The sequence below is a fragment of the Leptonychotes weddellii genome, chromosome 6 (genome assembly GCF_054177405.1).
Source record: "Leptonychotes weddellii isolate Sample4059 chromosome 6, ASM5417740v2, whole genome shotgun sequence".
Lineage (NCBI taxonomy): Eukaryota > Metazoa > Chordata > Mammalia > Carnivora > Phocidae > Leptonychotes > Leptonychotes weddellii.
This window is the reverse complement of record NC_138374.1, coordinates 81,593,095-81,619,704: the sequence shown is the minus strand read 5'-3', so window position 1 is coordinate 81,619,704 and position 26,610 is coordinate 81,593,095. Positions and strand designations below refer to the sequence as shown.

At 41.9% G+C, this 26,610-nt stretch overlaps 1 protein-coding gene and 1 long non-coding RNA gene across 6 annotated transcripts; one reads left to right on the top strand and one right to left on the bottom strand.

Moving 5' to 3' along the window:
• The first annotated feature begins 8,112 nt into the window (after window positions 1-8,112).
• COX20 (cytochrome c oxidase assembly factor COX20) lies at window positions 8,113-16,951 on the top strand. 2 transcript variants are annotated; one of them, XM_081824473.1, is made up of 4 exons: window positions 8,114-8,211; window positions 15,775-15,889; window positions 15,985-16,048; window positions 16,689-16,951. In XM_081824473.1, the coding sequence occupies exons 1-4, from the start codon at window positions 8,170-8,172 to the stop codon at window positions 16,825-16,827; spliced, it is 360 nt and encodes a 119-aa protein (XP_081680599.1). In that variant the 5' UTR covers window positions 8,114-8,169; the 3' UTR covers window positions 16,828-16,951. The 2 variants fall into 2 exon arrangements, with proteins under 2 accessions (XP_081680600.1, XP_081680599.1); XM_081824474.1 differs by lacking the exon at window positions 16,689-16,951 and having other exon boundaries at window positions 8,113-8,211; window positions 15,989-16,029.
• On the bottom strand, window positions 14,534-26,604 carry LOC145722264 (uncharacterized). 4 transcript variants are annotated; one of them, XR_014146389.1, is made up of 3 exons: window positions 22,496-26,604; window positions 19,069-22,452; window positions 14,534-18,401 (listed from the first exon to the last, which is right to left on the bottom strand). It is a non-coding gene; the product is annotated as an uncharacterized LOC145722264 (long non-coding RNA). The 4 variants fall into 4 exon arrangements; XR_014146390.1 differs by having other exon boundaries at window positions 19,069-22,464; window positions 22,509-26,604; XR_014146388.1 differs by having other exon boundaries at window positions 19,069-26,604.
• Between the last annotated feature and the right edge of the window lie 6 nt (window positions 26,605-26,610).

The window sequence follows — 26,610 nt, the reverse complement described above, 5'->3', positions numbered from 1 at the left end:
GACTGACAAAATAAGAAAACCACCATTTGACAACCTCCAATGTAATCATCAGTTCAAGGCAGGATCATCAAAAAAAAAGCCCAAACCATTAGGTGAACAGATTTTGGGGATATTTGCATAGATTTTTAATTGCAAAAAGGGAAGTGAATCTTTACAATGTCTCTGTCTTAACCGAGGGGCCAAAATTAGCATAACTAATAGTGGGACCATCTGACATAGGAGCCTCCTGAGGTGATGCAATTTGAAATACACAATATCATCTAGAAATATTCTTATCAAAAATGTTTAATTTGAGGGGTGCCTGGGTGGCTCAGTTGTTGAGCGTCTGTCTTCAGCTCAGGTTGTGATCCCAGGGTCCTCGGATGGAGTCCTGCATCGGGCTCCCTGCTGGGCGGGAAGCCTGCTTCTCCCTCTCCCACTTCCCCTGCTTGTGTTCCCCTCTCGCTATGTATCTCTCTGTCAAATAAATAAATAAAATTGTTTAACTTGAATTTTATCAGGCTACTAGACCGTGCATGTCAATAGGAATATAATGTGAGCCACCTCTGTAATATTAAATTTTCTACTAGCCACATGAAGTAAAAAACAAACTAAAAAACCCACAGGTGAAATTTATTTAATATACTTAATTTAGCCCCAATATAAAAAATATTAGTATTTCAACATGTAATCGATATAAAAAATTAATATTTTACTTTTTTTTTGTAGTGAGTCTTCAAAATCCAGTGCGTTTTACACTTAAAGCACATTTCAATTCAGATGCTAAATTTTCATTGTAAATATTTGATCTGTATTGAGATTTCATAAAATTTACCAGTGAAAAAGTAGATTTGCATACCTAAGTTTTTCCAAACACACTTAAAATTTTTCCAATAAGGAAATTGAGCATGAATTTTAAATTTTAATTCAAATTATTTCCAGTGAAATTAAATGAAAATTTAGCCTCTCAGTTGCATTGGCCACACATATTTCAAGTGTACAACAACCACCTGAAGCTGGTGGCCACCATACTGGATGGTGCAACCCTAGGCTTCACTTCCAGTTTATAGAAAATAAAGGGGATAGTAAACCCACAAGTTAAATTATACGAAGAGATAACCCAGAATGTGGGACATTCTGCAAAACAATTCTCTTATTGGAGTTTCCAAAAATTCAGTGTCATAAGAAAAAATAAGATGGGGAGATTGTCCTAGACAAAGACTAAAGATACATAACAATCAAATGCAGTACTGGATGCTTGTTTGAAAACAAAAACAAAAGCATTGGAAATCAGGAAAACAATTGGGAAAAACTTCTCTAAACAACTGGGGAACTTTGAATACGTGCTACATTCTTTTTTTTTTTAAGTTTTTTTTTTTTTTTTTAATTTGACAGACATGACAGAGAGAGAGCACAAGCACAAGCGGGGCAGTGGCAAGCAGAAAGAGAAGCGGGCAGAAGGAGGCTCCCCGCAGAGAACCCAATGCGGGACTCGATCCCAGGACCCTGGGATCAAGACCTGAGCCAAAGGCAGACGCTTAACCGACTGAGCCACCCAGGTGTCCCTATGTACTACATTCTACATGAATTAGGAATTATTGCTTATTTTCCCTGGGTGTGAAAATGGCATTATGATTATGTAGGAGATTATCTGTAGGAAAGATAATGATTCTAGTGGGAGAATAATTCTAGAAATGCAACTTTATCTAAACATCAAAGTTGACAGGAGAAAAAATATTTGGGGGCATGATGATCCCCAAATGTTTTATCTTCTAGGCAACCTTTTTCCAGGAAGCCATTAGAGGATAGAGTCCTCCAAAATGAGTAAGCCAACAAAGAGGAAGATGAGGAATTGAGGAGGCAGGTGATCACAGACAAGAGGTGATGAGAGTCTCCAGGATGATGGCTGGGCATCAGTCTGAGAAAGGAACCATTCTGAACTGGATCACGAAGAGGAAAGCTCCAGGAGAGATGTCTTCAAAACAAAACAAAACAAAACAAAACAAAACAAAAAAACCCTGACAGGCAGATTATACAATGTGTTTGACTACATGGTAGGAATTTTATCACTCTGTAGGATAATTCTGAGAGAAAAGTTAGTGATGGGTGCATTCAATGGTGTATTGGTAAACCATCTCTCTGAAGAGAAAGAAAGAAAAAAGCCATGATTTGTAGCATTTGTTGATTTTCATGGCATAAATACTTCCATTATAGCTTATTTTAAGCTACCAACACAAAGTCACTGAACAGAGTTGACAAGAGATGCCCACCATCAGCTCTCAAGAGCCATTACGAAAAAGAAATGAGCATATAATATTCACTTGTCCCAAGGACCAAATGAGTATTATATGCTTAAATTCAGATCATTTCTTATGCAGAAAAGAGCCAGTAAGACCTAGCTCCAACAAAATTAAGCAAATAAACAAATTAAGCAATTATTAACTCCAAAAAAATAAAAATAAAAATTTTCACAAGAAATGGAATCCTAGTACTCTACACGGCTCAGCCGTAGCAATGCCTACACTGAATGCTGGTTTAACACTGTTAAAATGTGATGCACCCATGTTGAGAGGATGCGGGGAAAGGGGTGGAAAAGAGAGCCAAATTGTCATTATTAATAGACAATGCCTAAAATTGAAAAATCAACGAATAAGAGAATGAGCATTTTATTTAAAAATATGAAAGTAAACTACCAGAATAAAGGGCCGAAAGAGATCCAAGTCGCCGTCTGTGGGGGGCAGAACTCCAAAGTAAAGTGAGGCAACTGCACTTCTGAGTCCATTCAGCTTAAACACGCTCGTGTGCACACATGCACACACGCATACACACATGCACACATGCATACACACACGCACACACACGCATACACAAATAGGAAAGACGAGGAGGAAAATTCAGACTTCTGGTTATAGAGGTCTGACAACACAACTTTTTACCACTCCTTTTTCCAAAACCTATTGAAATGAAAAAAGGAATATAAAAATAAACCAATACCTCTGCTGGAAAGACAGGAGAATGCACTAGCAGCGAACCAGGACCATAGCAATTTCCTGATAATACAGAGGAGCTGGGATCAGATTATTAAACCCAGTACACTAGATTTAAAAACAACTCCACACAAGCCTAAGAGAGAACCTCAAAAGGTGAGTTTGGCCAGCACAGCCCTGCCAAACTCCTAAAATGATATTCCCAATTTCCTCCCACCAGCAGATGACTATCACTCTCTAGGATGGGATTACTGATACTGGACACTCTCTCCCAGCTGAGAAAATGAAAGCACAGACTCTGGGCAGTGAGCCAGAGGATTTATAGCCACCACGAGGGAAGAACAGGTAGAGAAGAGTTTTTCCGGTTCCACTCCACCCACGATGCTGAAGTACCACCTCATTCAGGGCGCTATCCACTGCCAAACAAACAGGGAGTCTTACAACAGACTGCCTGGTTGACAGAGCAAAGCACCATGGTGGGAAGAAGGCTGAACAGGTCCAGTATCATGGTTCCTTGTATCATGATTCCTTGCCGTCACTGTTATCCTGAAGAGTCACTTTCCTCTTTACTTCTTGCTTCTGAAACCCCCGGAACTGTCCTGGATGCTGTCCTTTTCAAGACCTGGCTCTTCAACTTTTTATCATTTCAGTGAGTTTCTCCACATCTTCCCAGTACATTTCTTGTTTAAGCTAATTAGAGTCTGTTGCTGGCAATGAAAAAACCCTTACCATACAAAAAGATGGTTGAATGATAATAAGATTAATTTTACACTATTAATAATTTCTATATACATATATTTATACTATATCCATTATACTATTATAATTAATGACCTTAACTTAATACTAATACAGAGAACACACTGTTTTCAAATACCTATGGGACATGTACAAAACGATCTCTTAGGTAACACACACACAAATCAATAAATTACAAAAAGTAGAAATACATGTGCCACAGTGTAAAACCAAAAAACAAAATTCCAAAACCATATCCACACTTAGTTACTTGGAAAGAAAAGCTGAAACTATTAAAATTTTAAGAAAAAAGGGTAATAGGAACATTGCCTGTCAAAATCTAGGACATAACATGGGATAAAATGATTCTCAGAGGAAATTTTATAACCTTAAACACATTCATTTGAAACCAAGAAAGATGGAGAATAAGTGAACTAAGGAGTCAATTCAAAAAGCTAGAAAAAAGATAACAAAATAATTTTTTTTAAAAGATTTTATTTGTCAGAGAGAACACAAGCAGGGGGAAAAGCAGACTCCCCACTGAGCAGGGAGCCCAATGTGGGACTCAATTCCAGGACCCCGGGATCATGACCTGAGCCAAAGGCAGATGCTTAACCGACTGGGCCACCCAGGCGTCCCACAAAATAAAATTTTTAAAGAACAAGATACGAGGTAAATAGAAAAAATGTAAAATAAAAAATAAAATGGATAAAATAAATAATCTTGGTCAATAATACCAAAAGTTGGTCTTTTAAGAAGTAAGACATAAATGATTAAAATTACTAATGAGGGGCGCCTAGGTGGCTCAGTCTTTAAGCGGCTGCCTTCTGCTCAGGTCATGATCCCGGGGTCCTGGGATTGAGCCCCATATCGGGCTCCCTGCTCTGCAGGAAGCCTGCTTCTCCCTCTCCCACTCCCCCTGCTTGTATTCCCTCTCTCACTGTGTCTGTCAAATAAATAAAATCTTTAAAAAAAAGTAAATAAATAAAATTATTAATGAGAAAGGGAGCATATGAAGATAATTTCAAAATTATCAGAGCATTTTAAATTATGGGAGTCAAGATGATGCGGGAGAGCTAGTTTCTTGTCTCACGGAGTCGAAGAATGAATCTCGCAGACAATGGAGAGTGAGTAAAGCAATAGAAGTTTATTAAGTGAAGGTACAGAAAAAGCTCTCAAGAGTGAGAGGGGTCCCCACAGGGTTGCCAACGAGGGCCTTTAGGATTGGTCTTTTATAGAAAGCTAACCAGGGAACTTAAATCCTTTTAACAATCTCTATTGATAACACCTTCAATGGTTTACTTCCTTTTTAGGGTCTGGTTATTCTTTGTTGGTCACAGGTGATTATCATAAAGACACCTACCCCACACACCTAGGCCAGGGTGGTCCGCCCTAGGGTAGGGTGGTCAGATTTGTCCCCATATCTCTGGTTTCCCCACACCTCCATGTTTTGGGATTTCTGTGAGCCTGATCACATAGCCCCCTATCTATCTCTCCCTACCTAGCCCGCCTGTTCCTTACTCAGAGGTTTACAAGCAAGACACAAAATGAAAAGTCATAAAAAAAAGTTGACAGATTAGACTCCATTTTTTAAAAAGTTAAAAAGAAAGTCTCTATAAACAAAATTAACAAATGAAATAGAAATAACTGTTATGAGTTAAAAGCCTAAACTGTAAAGAGCTGCTATAAACTAATAAGGAAATCACATACACAATATCTTTAATGCACAAAACTGATACACAAATTCTTGGAAAAAGAATGACCAATCAACATTTGTAAGAACGTCACCCATACTAGTAATCAGTAAAGTTTAAAGCAGTTAAGATTGCACTTTTCACCCATCAGATCAGCAGAAATTTTATTTTTAAAGATTTTATTTATTTGACAGAGAAAGACACAGCAAGAGAGGGAACACAAGCAAGGAGTGGGAGAGGGAAAAGCAGGCCTCCCTTGGAGCAGGGAGCCTGATGTGGGGCTCGATCCCAGGACCCTGGGATCATGACCCCAGCAGAAGGCAGCTGCTTAACCACCCAGGCGCCCTCCGCAGAAATTTTAAAACATAACAAGCAGTGTTAAAGTTAAAAGAGGAAACAGGCACTCTCATACCCTCTCACTGGGAATGTAAATTGGTAGTATTTTGGAGGACCATTTAGCAGTAGGTATTCAATTTTTTTTTTTTTAAAGATTTTATTTATTTATTTGACAGAGAGAGAGATAGCGAGAGCAGGAACACAAGCGGGGGGGTGGAAGAGGGAGAAGCAGGCTTCCCGCCAAGCAGGGAGCCCGATGTGGGACTCGATCCCAGGACCCTGGGATCATGACCTGAGCCGAAGGCAGACGCTTAATGACTGAGCCACCCAGATGCCCGGTATTCAATTTTTTAATGTGATCCCTTCGATCAGGCCACTTCCAGAAATCCATCCTACAGAAATATTCGAACATGTGCACAGAGATAGAAGCCTAAAGATGCTTCTAAAGATTTGGGGGAGGGGGGGGACGGGATTAGTGGAAAAAAAAAAAAACCACGGAAATTTTCCCTATGTCAGTCAGAAGGAAGATGAGGTTTGATGAAGGCCTGACGATCGGCCTTTAAAATGAGTAAGAAAATCTACAGGTACTTGCATGAAAAAATTGCCAACAGTGTTAAATGATAAAAAGTACTGAATGCAAATCACATAGTGCATAATTAGACATATGTGTATCATAGACAGACATATACGTACGCATGAAGAGGGGCAGATATGGCATGAAGAGACTTCCGCTTTTTAATCCTAAATACCAACATTGTTTCAGTGAAGAAAAAAAGAACAGTCTGGAAAAAGACACATCAAAACTGGTGAGTGTACCTTAGGGGACAAGGGAGGGATCAGAGTGGAAAAAATGTTTTACTTTCCATTCTCTGTAAACTGTGAAAAACAAACATGCAAGTATTACGCAATTTTGTGAAAATAAAACTTTTAATAGAAATAACATAAAAATACTTTTCAATGACAATGAGTTTACAATTTTTACAAACATAGGTTTACAATCTTCAAAGGCACAATAAGAAACAAAACAGGATGATTTTTATGTGTCACCTGGTACTTTTCCATTTCTCCTTCCTTTACAACGTGATTAGGAACTACTGCACAACAACTCCTCCCTCCTTTATGGAATATTACCTTCCAGAACCAGAGCTCAAAGCACCGTAGCGCGGGAGTGCCGGGGAGAACGCCCCCTCCCCCGAGCGGGAATCGCAGGGGTGGGTGCCTCTTCCTCCGGGCCCTAGGACGTGCAACAGCAGTCTGTACGAACCGTCCGAGCTCCCCCGAGCAACTCACTTGGCAAACCCGATCGTCAGCCACGCTCGAGTCCTCCACCGTGCACCGCACCCGGACGGCAGAAAGGTGCCAGGTGAAGGCGAGGTCGCGAGCCGGAACCAGGCGACCGGGACTGCCACATGGCCGCCGCGCACGCCGCGTAGACGCAAGCCGAGGCGCGCACCGGGAAGGGCACAAAGGCTGGCCGTGCGACATAAGGTGCAGAGGACGGGAGGCGAGCGGCCATGGCGGGGCACTCACCAGAGGGTGGACAAAAGGCACGGGGAAGGGCCACCGCCCGGCCTCTTCCGCCCCGGACCCCCTGTCCGCACCCTCCCTCCCACCCCGCTCGGGCCCGCACGCCCTGACGCACGTCCGCCCATGAGCGCTCCCTCCATTTTGTCCCCAGTCTCCTTCGGGCGAGCGGGGCGGCGCTATTTTTAAAGCCGCTAAGTCATGGACCGAAAAGGGGAGGCGGCGAGGCGGGCGCGGGACCACGAAGTGCACGGGGCTGGCGCTCGGGGTTACTCGACTGCCGGCGCCGGGTGGAGCTGCAGGAGGCACCGAGGGCTCGTCCTGGGGCCGGAAGGACAAAGGACACGCAGGGGCCGCGGGCCGCGGGCCGCGAGGGAGCGCAGGCCAACTTCCGGGCCGGTGGGCCAGGGCTCGGGGCGGACTGAGCCTCCGACCCGGCCGCGGGGCCCGCGCGCAGGACAAAGCGGCGGCGGCGCGCCCGCCACGGCCGCGGCCCCGCCCCGTGCGCGCGCCCGGCGTTCAGGCACGCGGGCGCGGGCCCGCGGTCGACGGTTAGAAATGGCGGTTGGGGCGGAAGGAGGGGGCTGGGGCGGGAAACGGCGCAGGCTCGAGGCGCCAGGGCGCTGTCCCGCCCCCGCTCCGTCGAGGGTCCTGGTGCGGGGTGTTTCACGAGCCGTCTTCCTCTTTCTGCCCCGGCCCCCCGAGCTGCGGATAGCCCGTTGTGGAGAAGGCGTCAAAGCCGTTAGTTTGAACAAAGGAGATGGCCCCGCAGCCCAGGCTACGGCCCAGCCCGGCCACTGCGGAGACGCAGAAACGTTCCCTAAAATGGCGGTCGGCGCGCGGGGGCGGGGCTGGCGGGGCTTCCGCTCGCGGCGCGGACGGGGCGGGGCCGCAGGCACCCATCAGAGCCCATGGCCGCTGCGCCGGAGCCCGGCGAGCCCGCCAAGGGGAAGGTAACGGGGCGGCGGGGCGCTCGGGCCGGGGGCGGGCGGCGGGCTGCAGACCTCGGGCCGAGGCCGCGTCCCTGGCTTTTCCGGCGTCGCGGGCTCTAGGCAGTTCCCGTCCCCCAGACCCGACACGCTTTAGGTCCCTCGCGGGGACTAGGGGGAGGAGGGGACTGAAGCCCCGGGCAGGAGAGCTGTGCGCTGAAGGGCTGGTGCCGGTGAAGCGTGGTCTCCGAGCTCCCCGAGGACAGGCTGATGTGGTATCCTTGTCAGCACTTAACCGAGGGACGCAGAAGTGCTGCCGAGCGGTGAAAACGTGGTTCGGTTCGGGGAGTGCATACCCAGAGCGGGAGGAGCGGATGTAAAGGCCGAGGTTTTTCCCTTTCGTGTGCGCTAACCTGTAAACCGCACCATTTCACCTCTGCGTAAGATCCAGTCGTCACAGCCCGTTGCTCCCGGATAAAACCCGAATTCCTTGGCCTGGACGATAAAGCCTTTCACCTAGCCCCTGTCAGCCTGTGTCCGGCTCTTCTACTGTGTAGAGGCTCTGGAGACGGTGGGCAACGAAGGGAGGGCGGTTTCTCCTAGGGGCCCCCTGACTCCCCAGAGTAGACTGAAATGCACCTGTTCCCTCTCCTCCCCGGCACCTTCTACAGCTGCATCATTCCAGCAAGTTCCTGATTTCTGTCTTCTGCCCCTTGGGCTCCTTAAGGGAACCCAATTTATAACCTCAGTGCTGAACAAGTAACAGATGTTCAGAAAATAGAAGAAAACAGTTTTCAGTAGTAACCTTATAGAGATATTAACATTGATTGGATCAGTGATGAACATCCAACTATTTACTCAAGACCCACTGTGTGCCGGAATGCTCCTAACACAGTTTTAGGATATGCTCTGTTCAGCTTGGAAATTTTCCTATTCATTCAGAGTTACTGCTTCTCAGAGGACTTTTCCACTTAAATTTGGCCAAGATCAAATGGTTAATATGAACAAATACTGGATAAGTTATTTCCAGATTTAATATCAAAACACATTGTGTCAGTTCCAACACTTACTGGTGCCTTTTGTTTTTAATGACTCATATACTACTTGGAATATGCTTAATGTAACCAAGTGTACCCTTATCTTAAAATTGTCTATTTCAAGAGGCACCATAACTATATAAACACGGGGAGGTTAAACGGGGCTTTTATCTCTCTTGTATCTGATTGTCAACTTTGATAGGAGATAACTGCCGTCATTTAAGGGTCAGAAGTATGGTTTAGCCGTTGAACATTTTTTACAAATCGAATGGAAGAATAATATTGACTTATTTAATTGGTCCATCATGAGTAAAACAAAATACTGTAGTTGGTGAAATGGATAGGTACAAGCCCTAAAACTGAGCGCTACCAGATTGGCGAGGTTAAAAAACAAAACAAAAAAAGCTTGTAAACAAACTGCTCATGAAATACTAGTATTTATCAAAGCTCACCAAGGAGATTATAAAATTTATATAAGCTATCACTGAATTAGTAGCCCAGGGTAATGTCAGAAAAGGAAGCCTGCAGTTTTTAAAGAATTTTTCAGTGATCATTCCAGTGCAAACCAGGGATTATTAGCATCAGCAAACCTAAGGTAAAAATGGAAGTTATCAAGCTGATAGAACTAACCCTTAAAAACTCTTTGCTCCCATTCTTTGCTCTCCAGGAAACTTTAAAATATGAAATTTGGTACATGCCTACCAGGAAAGTGCTGTAGGTAAATTTTACATTTATTAATAAATCCATTCAAAAAAGTAGGGTATCTAATGAGTATGAGGCACTAAAGTAGGAGCTAAAGATATAGCCTTGATCAAAACAGGCAAAATATTCCTTGTGGAATTCCCATTCTACTGCAGGAATCAAACAGGAAATGAGAATTTCATTTACTGAGCCAACCAGGCAGAGATCCTGGAGAAAGGCAGGATGTGCTAGGTAGTAACCATCAACCAACTTGCCAGAGGAGAAACCAGTGTTCCTAGACTAGAGGACAAGAGAAAAAGGAATACGAAAGGAGGGTGGGTGCCAGGTTGTGCAGGGCCTTCCCAACAGTTGTAAGGCATGGAGGGTTTTCAAAGGACAATGATCTAGTTATCTGAGTGGGATCAAGAGCTTTTAAGATCCTATGAGAGATGATGGTAGCCTGGGAGTAGCAGGAGCAGAAGTGAGAAGTGTTTTAGTTCAAGATGTATTTGGTTTAGGTGTATCCCAGACTTGCTGATGCACTGGACATAGGTTTGATGAAGAAATCAAGGATGACTCCTAAGTTTTTGGTCTGCAAATTGGTTGAGTAGTGATGCCTGAAAAATAATTCTAATCAAGGCGCTTTTTTGACATACAAAAGGTGTCTTTAGACTGATGAATTAGGAGACAAAAGCTTGGGAGAGGTTAGGTGTGATTTGCAAATCTGGGAGGCATCATTATGTGAATGGCATTTAATTGAAAGCCTACATTTCTGAGTGGGCAAGGGTAACTCTTCAACCTGAGAGGTCATCAGAGGAGGGAACAGCTGCAAAACTGCCAGGAATGGCCAGTGAGGTGGAAAACCAGGAAGCCTCGTCCTCTTTGAAGCCAAGAAAATGTTTCAAAAACATGATTATCTGTGCCATGTGTGCTGATGGAAAGTATGGTGGATTTTACAGTGTCTCGACCAAGCTGCTGCAGTGGTGTAGGGATGAATGCTCTTTGAAGGGACTTCAACGAAGGAGGCTTGTAACACGTAGGTTAACTTTAGTTTTGCAGTTTAAGGGAGCAGAGAAGTGGGATAGTGGCTTAGGAGGTTTGTGGAGGGAAGGAGTGTTAAGCGAGTAGTTTTGTTTTTATTTATACTGGAGAGGAAAAATAATAGTGCAAATGAGGAAAGGAGTAACTAAAAACAAACTTCTCCAGGGGAATCAACTGCAGTTAGGACTAGGTTTAAATAGGAAGAGCTGGGGGCGCCTGGGTGGCTCAATCAGTTCAGCATCTGCCTTCAGCTCAGATCATGAACCCAGGATTCTGGGATCGAGCCCCGTGTCGGGCTCCCCGCTGCTCCTCCCTCTGCCCACCGCGTGCTCGCTCGGTCAAATAAAATTTTAAAAAAATAAATAGGAAGAGGGCCAAGGGCACCTGGGTGGCTCAGTCGTGTAAGCGTCTGCCTTCAGCTTAGGTCATGATCTCGGGGTCCTGGGATCGAGCTCCGCACTGGGCTCCCCGCTTAGTGGAGTCTTCTCTCCCCCGCCTCCACTCATGCTCTCTCTCAAATAAAATCTTAAAAAAAAAAAGGGGGGGGAGGGCCAGTTGGCCCTGTGCACCAAGAGCAAAGACTATGAACACTAATGCAGAGACGTTTGGCAGTGGGAAATGGGGTGGCTCTAAATCAGTCTATTTTCTTAAATTATTAAACTGGTATTCCAGCTTAGAAATCTTTTGAGCATCTTAGTTTAATCAGGGTGAGCTGGAACAGCTCCCTTTCTAAATCTAAGCTTAAAAATTTCATGGGTTGCCTGGCTGACTCAGTTGGCAGAGCGTGGGACTCTTGATCTTGGGGTTGTGAGTTTGAGCCCCATGTTGGGTGTAGTTTACATTTTAAAAAAATCTTAATTTTGGGCGCCTGGGTGGCTCAGTTGGTTAAGCGACTGCCTTCGGCTCAGGTCATGATCCTGGAGTCCCTGGATCGAGTCCCGCATCGGGCTCCCTGCTCGGCAGGGAGTCTGCTTTCCCTCTGACCCTCCCCCCTCTCATGTGTTCTCTCTCATTCTCTCTCTCTCAAATAAATAAATAAAATCTTTAAAAAAAAAAAAAACTTAATTTTTAGTCAACAAGTCTAAAATTTCCTTAGTTTAAGCCTTAAGCTTGTTAACGGCAGAAGTTAAACATATAAGGTTGCAGATTACGTAGGGAATAAAAATGTGAAATGCTTGAACATCATAAATGGAAGTACTTAAAAGGGATTTATGGCTTGAACTCTTACTAATTTCTGAGAGTCTTACAATTCAGTGTACTTTCTAAAAGTATTATATGTGCTTAAGACTGGTTCTTCGTTAGTTTTCCTGTACTTGCTTTTAAGTAATCTGTAAACTCCCAACTTTACCAGGAGGCTGAGAATTCTCTACTAGTGAAGGGAAGAGTATGCTCTTATAGTCGGTGCATTCCTACTGTTTTTTTTTAAGATTTTGAGACAGAGACAGCATAAGAGGGTCAGGGTAAGAAGCAGGCTCCCCGCTGAGCAGAACCCGAAGTGGGATTTGATCCCAGGACCCTGGGACCATGACCTGAGCCGAAGGCAGTTGCTTAACCAACTGAGCTACCCAGGCGCCTCCCACCCCCAGTCTTGATACGAATTGCAGATACACGGTCATGTACTTAGTCCTGCCCCCCCAACCCCAGATGTGTGACCTTTGGAAAATGTCTCCCCCGAGCCCTGGTTTTCTCATTTATGAACAAACCAAAGGGTTAAGTGACAGTGGAAAGAACAGGTTTTGGGGGTTCCGGCTAACCTGCACTTGCTCAGAGGTGTTCTCACATGAGAGGCTGAGAGTGGAGAACAAGGGATGTAATGGGTCTGGCACGAACAGCCTCCCCCCCGCCCCGCCACCTCTAAATCAGGAAATTGTTTAATTAGACCAGTGTTGGTTTCTCAAGTTCAGCACTGCTGACAAAAGACCAGTTTTGTTGGATGCGGTGCTGATAAATGTAATGGAGAATGTTTGGCAGCAGCATCCTTGGCCTGTATCCACATGTTGGGTTTTAAAAGGTTCCGTTTTAAAAAGCGTATGTAACTTCTGTTAAGGCATTTTTTTTTTTTTAATAAGCGATTTTTTTTTTTTTAAAGATTTTATTTATTTGAGACAGAATGAGAGAGAGAGAGAGCACATGAGAGGGGTGAGGGTCAGAGGGAGAAGCAGACTCCCTGCCGAGCAGGGAGCCCGATGTGGGACTCGATCCAGGGACTCCAGGATCATGACCTGAGCCGAAGGCAGTCGCTTAACTGACTGAGCCACCCAGGCGCCCCTAAGCGATCTTTTTTTTAAAGATTTTAGAACACACAGGGTTAAGGGGCAGAGGGAGGGAGGATCTCAAGCGGACTGCCTTCTCGGCCACAGAGCCTGACTTGGGGCTCTCACAGGACCCTGAGATCATGACATGAGTCAGACGCTTAACCTACTATGTCCCCCCCAGACACCCCACAATAAGCTGATTATTTAACACCTTTAAAAAACTAAATTTAAAGATTCTGACTGGGGGGGAGGGACAGGCAGACTCCATGCTGAGCACAGAGCTGCAGATCCTGAGATCATGACCTGAGCCAAAAAATAGAGGCTTAGCCGACTGAGCCACCCAGGCACCCCAAACATTTTAAGATTTTATTTGACAGAGACACAGCAAGAGAGGGAACACAAGCAGGGGGAGTGGGAAAGGGAGAAGCAGGCTTCCCACTGAGCAGGGAGCCCAATGCAGGGCTCGATCCCAGGACCCTGGGATCATGACCCTAGCCGAAGGCACTCAACGACTAAGCCACCCAGGCGCCCCAAAACATTTTTCTGAACAGTATCTAAAACCTGTTTCCTCAATCTGATAGGTTCATGGTGGGGGGGGAGCCCTCAAATTTTCTAAATGTAGATCCCCATGGCCCATCCCAGACCCGAGTCAGAATCTGAGGGGGTAGATTTGAAAACCTCCAAACTGAGAAAGATGGTCTCCTAGCTGACTTGAGCAGCACTGTTTCATTATTTGGCAAATATATTTTCTACTTTGTAAAGAACTGAGGTTAATAGCATTTTGTCCAAGTGCCCCACAAATGTCTGCAGATTTGGAGATATCCTGGAGTCACACTAGGACTCCGTTATGGAAGGGAATCCACACAAAAAAGCCATGGTGTGAGCTGTGCGGTGGCCAGCCCAATAGTTCCTTATTCTACTTAATGACCCCCTGCCCAAATGTGAAAGCCATCAGGACTGCCTACCCTGCGGTGGAAGGTGTTGCTCTCACTTGCTTCTAAGACCTCAAATGGGCACTAGTCATCACCTCCACCCTTCCCCTAGGAAAGTAGGCTGCTCTGAAGGTGGGTGCATTAGCCCTGGACTGGAATGTGGAGTCCAGCTGTCCACTGAGTGGCTCACAACCCTCCCGCCTGCCAGGACTATGTTCAGCTTGGCTTTTGAGCTGATTGTTTCTTGCCTAGAAGCATAATTAAATCCCCCTGTTACTAAGATTTGTGAAGAGCTTTTATAGCTATGTCCACCAAGTAATGTTAGGGATGGGGGGGGCGGGGAGGGGAACAAGGAGAGACAAAAGTTAAAAAAAAAAAAAAAAAAGAAGGGATAGAATAATCAAGAGAATACAGTCTTTGCTTTATTATGGACCAGATCACACTTTGTCTTTTCCGGCAGCAGTTTGAGCCAAAGAATACTAACACAAATACAATCAGGAACACCCTTCTTAATACCCATCACCGGGCTAACCAGTCCCCGCTCCCATCTCCCCTTTTACTTTCTAAGTGTCCCCTCATCCTACACAATCCTCCCGTTTTAGCAAGGTTGCCTTCACGCTGTATTACTATTCATTGAAACCTTTAAGTGGACAAGTTGGCTTCCTTTTTTAAAAAAGCTACATTACTGAAAACTTGCATTTAATCAAGTTTTAAGAAAGTCTAAGTTTTCTAAGTCCTTTATTAATAGGAATGCCAGTGAAACAAGTGTGACTATAAAAAAATGTGTCCTGTCCTCCCAGATCCCTAAAACAGAGTTCCATTTGACATTCACATTAAAACATGTGAAGCTTAAGCTGGCAGTACCTTTTTTTAAATCAGGAAAATCAAGTCCATGAATCCCATGAAGACTGCAGTGAAAGAATGTAAGCATCATTCGTTTTAGCACTTGAAGGAACTTAAATTACCACCTAGCCCAATGCCTTTTCATTACAGATGGAGGGCTACGGAGATTAAAAAAATACATATATCCTACAAGTGATCCCAGTTAGTGGCAGAGCAGAGACAAAAACCCAACTCTGGATTTCCAGCTTTTCCCGTCACACCTACCCTACCCCCCTAGGTGTAGCTGCCATGTATCAACAAAGAATCAAATCAAGTGCAATTTCTTATCACAGTTAAGGAAACAGACCAAAGAGAGATTGCACACATTTTTAATACCAATAAAATCTGAAGTCAAACTCTACTATTACAAGCAAACATGGTTAGAATAGTTCTTTTCCCCTTCTATGCTTCCCAAATTGGAAGAACTGTGGTGCTTAATTTCAGTGATAGCCAGATTCCAAGATCATTTCATACAGATGTTTAAAGGGCTCATAAAATGGCATATGCTGTTACTCCCAGACCAATTAGTAAATTGCAGTATTAACACCATAATTTAATTGGTTTAGGTTTAAACTGCCCTGCTGTTACGGGGTTTTCTGGTCAGAGTCTCAAGGTTTCCCATTTACATACAGATTGTAGGCCAAAGCCAGATGACCAAAGATGGTAAACAGATTCATGGCTACCACCTAGCATATACTCTAATCTTTGCCACACCACCCTGAAATTAAATATTTCCTTATTCTTTTCATTTTATCCTAGCCCTTTAAGCTCCTAGGAATTTTAGATGTTGAAAACATTCCCTGTGCACGGGATTCGATATTGTATGGTTCATTAGGATCTGTTGTGGCTGGCCTTGGACATTTTTTGCTAACTAGTGAGTATCTGTTTTTCTCTATGTATGATGAACATTTTCTAAATGGACTAATATGTAATGTAGAATTTAATTACAGTGGTTATGCTTTTTGACAGGTAGGATTAGAAGATCATGTGATGTTGGAGTAGGAGGATTTATCCTGGTGACTTTAGGATGCTGGTACGTGTACTAATTCAAGAAGTTCCAGGATCATGATAGACTGATGTATTTCAAACACATGCTCTTTTCACGCAATTGCTCTCCCACCGCCTGCCCCCCACCAACCGTGAGGAAGAAACCTCTTTTAAGTATGTCTATGTAGACACATTGTATACCATTTGTCAAATGAGCAGATGAATGCATGGAATTTCATCAATACCAAGTTATGACTTCTACTTTATTTAGGAAGGCCTCAACCCTGATGCTCTTTCTTGCTCGTTGACGTCACATCTGAAAAGGCTTTTAAGAATGTGTTCACAACTAACAAAACACATGCATGAATCTCCTGTGTTTTCTTGAGCAAAATAAAGCCAGAGCCAGGAGTACACAGTATATATATGGTTCCACTGGATGAGGTTCTACAAGTAAAACTAAGCTAGAGGTGATTAAAAGCCTCATTTTATGTAAAACCTACCAAATAATTAGGTATTTCTGACACCAAACCACCCCAAAATAGCACTCCAAATTAGAATGGTTGTATTTTCAAAAAATCTTGGGGTAGTCCTCTGTAGCATCTTAAATTTTGTTACTACAAATTTCAAACTGGCTTCTAGAGGAAATTTATATTAAAAATCACTCATTTGTGCTCTTTTTTTATAAGGTTCCATTGTAGGTATAATTATGCGAAGCTAAGAATCCAGGAAAGAACTGCCAGAGATGGAATTAAAAATAAGATTTTGTATGAAAGTACCCACCTTGACCCTGAAAGAAAACAAAGCCCCAGCAAGAACAGCAGCTGAGCGGAATCGAGCTTGAGGATACAACTCTGTGGAGTCAGTGTGAATAAAATGGAGGGCAACTCTATTAAACCTCGTATGTACCATTAGACTTTCAATCAAGTAAATAAAAGATGTGTTGGTTGTAGTTTTTTTTGTTTTTTTTTAAACACTTGTATGAATGTCCACAAGCTTATTCTGGCCCTTGACCTACTGCCAGCAAAGCATCTGGTGCCTTGTCAGACTCAGTGCTTCTGAGAAGAGAGTGTAAATAATGGCATTTCAAGAAACAATCTCTCAGCTGGATTTTCAAACTCACCTTAAAAACAAAAATCACAATTGTATTACTGCACCCTGTTAAAAATGAGGCAATACTTCCTGATTTCTAAAGTCAGTGCTATTTTAAGACATAACACTAATAGATTTTTTGACTTTGCAAATTGCTGTTTTTAAAAATGTCTTCACCGCCTTGACCCTATTCTTCCATTTTTTACAACAGGTAGGTGATCTACCCGAAAGTAAACCTTGTTTTTAAATGCTCTGAATTTCTTTGGATGTATGCAGTGTTTTAATTTTTTTAAATGGAATTTAAATAGACACATGGTATATATAAGTATTTTCAGAACTTGTTTGATGCAAAACCACCACAGGATCACACACATACTACATTAATAATATAAGTCTGTCATTTTTAACAATCCGCTGCCGTTAAAAGAGGCAAACAAGGCACCCAACCAAACCTATAACATTTATTCATTCAGGAAAAACACTCTCCCCTTTCCAAAGCAATGAATTTTTTTTTGTTTTAATGTCAACATTACTTCCTAAGAAAAAAATATACCACAAAACACAAGCTAGAGGTGTTCCTGGTTTTGAAATGATAATGAAAAAAGACCACCAGACAGGATTCCGGCATTATTAATGCTCCTATTACTTATCATGGTCAGCCAGAGAAGGTGAAGCTATCCTCAAGTTTTACTGTGTTCTCTTACGACTTTTCAAGGGGTAAGTGGGGAGTGCATGCTCAGTCCCGTTTTCCCTCCCAGGCCCGCCTTTCCTGTGGCTGTCCTTACGAGGGGCACGGCGCACGGGCTGTCGCTGTCAAGCACATGCCCCGAGACATTTCTATGGATCATCATCATCTAGTAGCCACCAAAGGTAGGACTTGGACAATAATCAGGAAAGGTTGTTAGAAAAGAAAAGGCAGTTTCCAAGACCATACCATCTGTATACTCTACTGACACAGTCAGAGTTGAATCCAGTCTCTGTTACTCAAATTGACCAGTACTTGTATTTTAAGAGGCAACGCCGTATCTGTTAAGAGTACGGGGGAATCTGAGGAGTACTCCTCAAACCTGATCTTTAACAAGCTGTTTGTGCAGGCCACTTAGGTTCTCAGCTTCAGTTTACAAATGGATGCAAAGTATAAAATTGGGCAATTGGATTAAGTTAACTGAATTCCCGCCTAGCTCTCCCATACTATGATTACATCTTACCCTGAGTAAGAGAAACCTCTCTCTCGGCTGGCAAAAATTTCCAAGGCCTTCACCAATAACAAGGTTAGTTCATTTTCACAGCAGAATGCATAAATTGGAGACCTGGATAAAAACAAAGTGGTGACATACTTACTTGGATAAGTTTTAAAGTATCATTTAGTAAGTTTATGTGGTTATTAATACCTATTTTCTTCCCCAACTATTAAGAGGTTACAAAATGCGCTAACAGATTACTGGGCTATGGAACACACTCCAGGTCCCTAGGCCAGTGTTGCTGGACACCTCCCAGAAAGCCCCCGAACAGATCTTCATACCTCCACTCATAGCCTCCAACCTAATCTATTTCCACTCCGCCACCCAACTCCAAGCTCAAACTGTGTGAACTCTGTGCCCATCCCCTCTGCCATGCACCCCCAGCCTCTGCTCAAACTCTCCCTTTCCACTTAACAGTGCCTTCCTCCTGCTGCTTCTCCCAGCCCCTTCTCCTGCTCACTAGCCTCTGGGAAGGAGGATCACTTTCTCATTTAGGTTCTCGTGCTACTAGCTGGCATCTTCACTGGTCACGGACTTGTGCTCCAAGTGGAGCCTAAGTTTCTCATCAAGAACTCTCTGTTTTAAAGCTTTACATTCCCAGCCAAGTGTCTGGCATGAAACCGTCCATGCATGTTTGCTGAACTGTATTACTAAATGTTCACTAGCAAGGAGACAGAGTCCAGGTTCCCCTCATCCAAACATGCTTTCCACATCACAGACCGCAAGAGTAACCTACCTTCCGTGCCCACTTGGGAGCCTCCAGCTGCACTGCTTCTTTCATTGTTCCATTAATTCCAAAACTTCACACTACGTGATATAGCAGTAGATACCAGCTAAATAGCTGATTAAAATAGAATTGTGGTCATTAGTAGTTTTAAAACTTGTTGTGGCTTTATCTATCATACTTTGTTAAATCTTTCTAGTGCTCTATGCATTTCCCCCTTCCCTCACCCCTCCCTTTTTTTCCTTGACTACTTGGCTTTTCCATCACAGTAAAAGGACCTCAGGGAATTTAAAATTAACTAAAGCTTTTCTTTGGACTTGTGATTTATAATGACCGAGTTTGGCAACAAAAAATTTTAACTATTCCTAATACCATCATTTGATTCGCAAGCATCTTTTTAGTCTACGTACCTCTACTCCATCGCTGGTTTCCCTTTGCTTCGATTATATAATGCGAGGAGGTCTATATAATAAATTCAGGATTCCTGTTTATGCACTTTTCAGCAAAGAGCTAGGGATCAAATAGGGTTTGAATCCTTCTATTCCTAGATAAAAATCTGTAGTGGATGGGGGTCAAGGCACCCCTTTAAAATTCATGTTAATATATATATATATATGTACTTTACTTGGGTAAACAAAATCTTAAGTAGAAAAGTTAAAGCCATTGCTAGAATTCTGATTTTTAATGGTCCTCTAGAATATTTTTTGTTATCATCTTAATAGGGTCCAGTGGTCATTCAATTAGGACAACATACCAATATCCTCTACCACCCAAATACTGGCATCTTACACAGCTTATTTTATGCAATAAGCTCCATCTTTTTCTCTTAAAATAGTAAGCTTTAGGGACAAAAACTTACTACAAAGGTCTTAAAAAAAGTGTTACATTTTGAAGCTTGTAACATGAGCACTACAGATTGTGTTGCAAGTAGTTTTCAACAACTACATTTGCCTTTCTCTTCAGTTTTCTAGAATGCAGATGATTTCCCCAAGTATTTCTATCTTGACAAAACTACCAGAGACATTATAAGCAGGTAAGAATATAGAAAGGCTTCTACTGTTCCCTTTTTAGAAGTTTAGATCAAGTTAACAAAATCTGTTAAACCACCTTAGATGGCCTGTCCTTAGGAAATCAAAGTAATCTGCAAACACTGGTTTCTTAATGGATCAGTTTCCCTCGAAATGTTTCTTCCCTTTAGACTGTGAGGACAAGTCACAGGAAATGAAACCTATGCTTTGCCATCTGAATTCAAAGTTTACTTTTGAAACGATGTTCTCCTAGTTTTAACATTTTTTTTTTTCCTTCAAATGAACAAAATAGTTATGATTTTTACCTTTTGGTCTGAAACCGAGCTGTCTGCTCTTTCAGAAGCCACTGGATTTTTAGCTGACACAGAACTGTATTCAAATCCTGACAGCTACATTTCAAATCAGTATAGCACCCAGGTCCTCTCATTTCACCAAGATACATTATTCTGGAGTATGTGGTGGAGAGAATAGATTACCTCTAAGCTTCTTACCAAGTCTTTAAATGACTTCAGGGCAATGAGAAATTACATGCTCTGGAGGCACAATCAGAGGTCACACTGAGCCCTTCCTTCTGTCTTTACAATTTAAATTTACTTCCTATAGTTGATTTTTTGGTAATGGAGTCCTATCTCCTCATTCTCCAAAAGGCTCTCAATCTAGTTTCCAAGTGTTTATAAGCTAGTAAGAAGTATTTGTGCATTTCGCATAGACACAGAAGGCTGGGAAAAACAAGGACATAAGTATCTAAGATTCATTTTTCTGCATTAAAGTATTTTAAGTATTTAAGCTCTGCAAGTGGGAAGTATTAAAATGAGGGTCTCACAAAAAGTTAAAACAAGGAATTTGAACCATTAGAACCTTACAAGGATTCGGCTCCATTTGCATAGTCTTAAACCTAGGCATAGAGGACCGCCAACTGCTTAACATTACACCAACTATTTCACATTTCAGGTATGCAAAGGAAAGTTAGAAAACCTTTTTTTCCTGTTTATACAATCTACCCAATCTGGGTTACCACTTATTTCCTTTTCCCATCCTTTTAAAATAAGGGAGTTCTAATTAAGGTGATCCTGGAAGCCCAATATAACAAGTGTTAAATGTACAAGCAGCAATTAATTTGGAATACCTATTGGAATCACTGGAACACATTTAGTTGGGCCCTTTTACTCTTCCACACAGCACATTCACATGGACAGACTAAGGAAAAGGAGATGAAATTTAAATCAGCATTTTTTTTTTGCTTTATTACTTTAAAAATATATATATTAAGTTGGAACCTTTTACTGTACTTGACCACGATGCTCCCACTCCCTTAACTACAGACAACAGAAAGGATACCTTCTATTAATAGCTACCTGTTACTTGCCATTCAATAAACCCCAACCATTCTTCAGAAGTATGGATTTTACCTCACCTTCTCTCTGCATGCCCTAATTCTTCAAAGCTTTTACGTCACAGGTTAGCGGACTATACTGGTCATCTCATTGTTCTTGGCTTTGGTTTCTTAATTTTTTCGCGGATGCGAATTTGTGGATCTGCTTCTCAAGTGCTTGACAAGTACAGAATACTTTACTGTACAAAACTGACTTTACTTCCTCTAAGATCACGAACTGTTACAGAAATGGCAGGAAAGCACATGCCATCAGCCACAGCTCCGAGTTTATTACACAGGTCAGCTCTCTAGCCTCTAATCCCTGCAAAACCGCCAGCAGCGCAGGCCAAGCTACACCACAGGTGCACAACGCACTCGGTTATGGCACAGCAAATAGTCCACTTTTCCGTGAAGACATTGCTCTATTTACCTAGACGGTATTATCGCAACACCTTTGACTATAAAATATTGTTTCTCATACCCAAAGATCCAGCTTTGTCTAAAAGCAAAACCCCTGTTCCTTGTCAAGATGCAAGTATATGTTGAATCCTGGCATGAGAAGGGAGAAAACAATTGTAATATTCCCAGGCAATAACTAAGTAAATACAAATTTAAGCACATAGTTAAGGTCCTTGTCTCAATAACTTACCTAACCAGTGATTACTGATGTGCTGGCCTAGCAGTTTATCCATTTGTTCCCTTACAAATACTGATCTACAATCACAACTAAAATTCCCCAGTTATCAACATCATGCCAAAAACCTGTCGTCCTTCAGCTTTCCACATGGACAGCACATCCCCAACGTAACCTCATGAGATACACAGGTGTCACATTTTAAAAGTAATTCTAGGTTAACATTATGAATGATAATATTTTACAATCTACTAAGCCTTACAGACTAAATTAAGTTCCTTAGACAACCTAATTAAATATATTCAATCACCTACATTTTTAGTCAACTGGTTAGGATGGGACAGTACATCCTTACTACCCACCTATCTAAAGCACTCTTATTTTGGGGGGCTCCTTACTACCCACCTATCTAAAGCACTCTTATTTTGGGGGGCTCCAGCTGCCCACGTGTTGAAATCAACAAAGTGTGACCACCAAATAAAATAGCATGTTTTTAGCAAAACATAGTAAAAATATACTATTAAGGTAGGTTATTTCAACTATTCAACTTCACATATACAAAAACTTTGGAATGTTAGGATATTGGGGATCCTGGGTTTTCTTTTTGTCCTACCCCACACTCTCAAGAGATACATACTGTATCCATCAGCACACTTTCAGGTCACTTCCAAAATAATTCTGAAGGGTTTATTTTAAATATCCAGGTTAGTAAATTAGTAGAGAAGCAGCTGGACAACAGTAGGGCTAAAAAGAAGATTCAAATCTAAAAATTATCCCAACAAAAGGTTCCACATCAAAAGGGCACTGTAGTTTTAAATAAGTTTAGGCAATTAATGATTTGAAGAGACTGGTCTCCATTGACTAATAAATCCAAATTGCTGTTTAGGGAGAGCCAATGCAGGTAACCCTAACTTAATATCCTTTAAAAGCTTGTGCGTAACTACTGCAACCTATTGCCAAGGCCGGAACACTACGTATCCTTGCTTTTACCATTACTAAAAACATTTAAACTGAAACCAAGTTTCTCTCAGAGCCCCAGAAACACGAACAACAAAGTTTAGATTCAAACCATTTAAAAAAATTTAGGAGAAAATGGCTTTACAAAAAATATCGTATTCATCTTTCCACAATATTTCATAGAATATTCTGGGGGGTGGGAGCGGAGAATCATTCTCTGCTACAAGTTCCACCCACTTTTTAAAACACATTTTATAGTTACATGTAGAGAGGGAATTATGGAAACTGTTTTTAAGATGCACATGTATGTTTAATATCAGAAACTAAGACTTGGGCTATAAAACATAGATTTACGCCTTCCTCAGTAGCAGCTTATTCTGGTTTCAGCTTTTTAAAAGTATCAGATAGACTCCCATAGACCTATCATCAGATCTCTGTATGTGACAAGTCTGTACCACTGCTTAAAAAAGCTATGAAATACTTCATTTTTATTTGTGCAATGGGACTTAAATGATCCTAGAATAAAAAGCCAATTTATATTAACCTCATAGAAAAACAAGTCATTCAACTCGAACTGATGCAAACATTAAATACAGAACATAATCTGTCCACGAATGTAAACTCTCCAGAAGGTGAAAAACATACTTTCCTGGAAAAATTTTAAGTACTTTTGCAAAGAAAACGGTCTTTTAAGAAGCTTCAACACCTCATTAGTGCTCAGGACCTCTAGTTTCACTGTCCTTACCGTTGGACAGGATCTACCCTAGGCAAATGTGAGCTTGTTTTGTGCATTTAATATGGCTTCGTCATTTCAATGTCAGACTGACTTGACTCATGCTTCATTCTAAGATTTCATCTTACTGTGACAGACCTGGGTATCAGGGCCAGAGGTTAGTCCTGGCCTCCTCGGTCCAAGCCAGAGCCCTCTGTCAAAGGCCAGATAGGAGTGACAAGATGTAACCTACCAGCAACAAAGAAAATGTTCTATGGGACAGCATGGGTTACTTCATTTCTATCTTGAAGTGTTTTGCCTTCTTTCCTGGTTAACCTATTCATGCTGTTTTCACCGGACTGTAGCTGACCAATCTGACCCAACACCTGACTCAGGATGGTCGGTTCGACTCCCTGAAAAACTTTCTGGGGCAAGCACCACTCAAAGCAACCGCAGTCTCACAGGCATAGCTGAGACATGCTCAGAACCACGTCTTTAGTTTATCTGGTGTCTGCTTACCACAGAAAGAGGCAGGCGAGAGGAGGGGCAAAGACTAAACCAAGTTTCTCATTGACAGATCTTACTCTGCCAAATGGCATTCCTTATTTTTCTCCCTTTCGCTTGCTTGCTATCTGCTACACTCCCTTCTTCTGAATTTCTTAAAACACTAAAATTATTTCTTTCCATACATATTAATTCTATCTTTAGACTGCTTCTGAAAATTTTAATGTTTTCCTGGACAGTATCTCCATCTATTCCCCTTTCTTCCCCAAATTTTCTGGGCTACACAAGGCATGACAATCTACCAAAGTGTTATTTGGCCATTACTCTCTCCCACTGCGATTATTAGAACATGAATTCCGTTAAGTAAGCAATTTTAAACTAGAAGATAGATCCAAAATTCTTCAAAGGTACCTAAAACACTGATTAGCAACAAAGGCTGAACTTTTCCCCCGGGTCAGTCTATGCAATCCTCGTAATTATAATGTACAACGAGAAATAGTTCACACCAGCAGCTGCTACCAGTAAGCTAACTGCTAAAACCCAAAGCCCTCGAGACACTGCCTTGTACCGTTAAGTGTTCTTACGGTAATTACAGGATTAGCCTTTGTTTCAAAAATTTATCAACTAAACCTACACCACCATCTAAAACTCAACTCCAGCTCAGCTTGTAGCAGAATTCCTAGGAGTATGAAGAAGTTAAAGATCGGATTTAAAATGGCTACAACAAAAATCTAAGCAAACAGAAATATAAACAAACCTAAACTTACCAGAAGCAACCTAAAACACCAACAAAACACTAGACTGAAGTCGAGTTTTAGTTCTACAGTTTGACTCCTGATTCCTCACTTCACATCAGTGAGGGTCCTTTTAAGATTAAGTGTTCTGTGCAAACCCAATAGAATTACAATTAGGGGATCTAATGTTGTCACATAGCTACAGTTAAGTTAGCAGTGTTGTGTAGTAGTGAAATCAATGACTGGCTCACATGATGGCTTCTAAAAGCATCTCTTCCCAGAGTTTCATGTATTAGATAGGTGCGTATAAGATATTCGGTTGAGGACAGCCATTAGCATTTGCTAAAGATGGTAAACGGAGTGTTAACTTCTCCCAGCCAGTACACCATTTCCCCTCATTAAAATGTTAAGTCATCTGGGGGGGAGGGGAAGGAAGAATTCAACTTTACTTCATAATTCAAAGTCAATTGTCAGTATACATTTAAGTTTTTAAAACCTAAATGTTCCAAGTACAGAGTAAAGAATAAGCTGTCCAGAAAGCACACACTTAAATTTTCTCCTCTTGGGAGTTTTATAAAGGGATTTTGAACCTTGATGGCGAGAATCCCAAAACAAGAGTAAAATGAATTCTTTTTATTGCAAACAAACGTCTAAATTAATTTCTCCACCCACTTTCTTTAGAAAGAAAAAGAAATCAGCAGGCTAAGGAGATACCCATTCAAGAACTGACATGATTAAAAATTAAGATATAAATGGGTGACTCACAATGTCATTAGCTTACAAAGATGGTGGAGTAAACTACTACAAGCACACTAGTTATACAGTATTTTGTGGGAGAAGGGCATACAGACATAGCTAACTTCATATAGATCCCATTAGACAACTGGATTTACAACAAGTTTTTTTAATAAGAAATGGGCAAAGCCAGCTTTCTTTTCAGAATCAAAATGCAGAACAAATGGAAAAAGTATGGTATTGAACCTTCACAAGTTTGAGCCTCCACAAATAATGCAACCAAGTTTTACATTTTTAACAGCCCTTCTACATACACTCCATCTTCTCTATCTTGGTTCCAAGTTTTATCTTCATTCCCAATTATGCCAATTCCATTGTTATTTAAAAAAAGAAAAAGCCTTCCCAGTTATTGTCGGAAACTACTCTTGAAGCCTTCCCCCTCCACTACTCAGCAAACTACAGAGAGGATGGAGTGTACTATGAGCAGTACAGAGTCTTATGCAATTCATGAGGACTACTTAGTCCTTACATGAATCTGGTTGCTAACATTTCTATTATATTGTGACAATGACTCCCGACTGTTATCTCTGTGAGAAATGGGGGGAGTAAATTCTTAATAAAAGACACCAGGTACAAAGCAACATTTTACTTTTGTTGTGATAAAAAAAAAAGTCACATTTTACAGATAAAATGTAGAACCCTGAAATACTGACACATTCTCTTATCGTGCACAATGCTGAGGTTCTCTTACGATTCACTTTAAAACTGCAATTAAAAATGTACAAAAAAGAAAAGAAAAAAAATCAACCCACAAAGCTTCTAAAAAAGGAACCCGCAGGCACTTCCTCTTGTGGAATGTTTAAAAAGTTAGCCTACTA

Coding starts and splice junctions, on each gene's coding strand:
- COX20 (XM_081824473.1), top strand. CDS start 8,170: ATGGCCGCTGCGCCGGAGCCCGGCGAGCCCGCCAAGGGGAAG. Junction 8,212..15,774: donor GCGAGCCCGCCAAGGGGAAG/GTAACGGGGCGG, acceptor ATTTTATCCTAG/CCCTTTAAGCTCCTAGGAAT. Junction 15,890..15,984: donor TGGACATTTTTTGCTAACTA/GTGAGTATCTGT, acceptor GCTTTTTGACAG/GTAGGATTAGAAGATCATGT.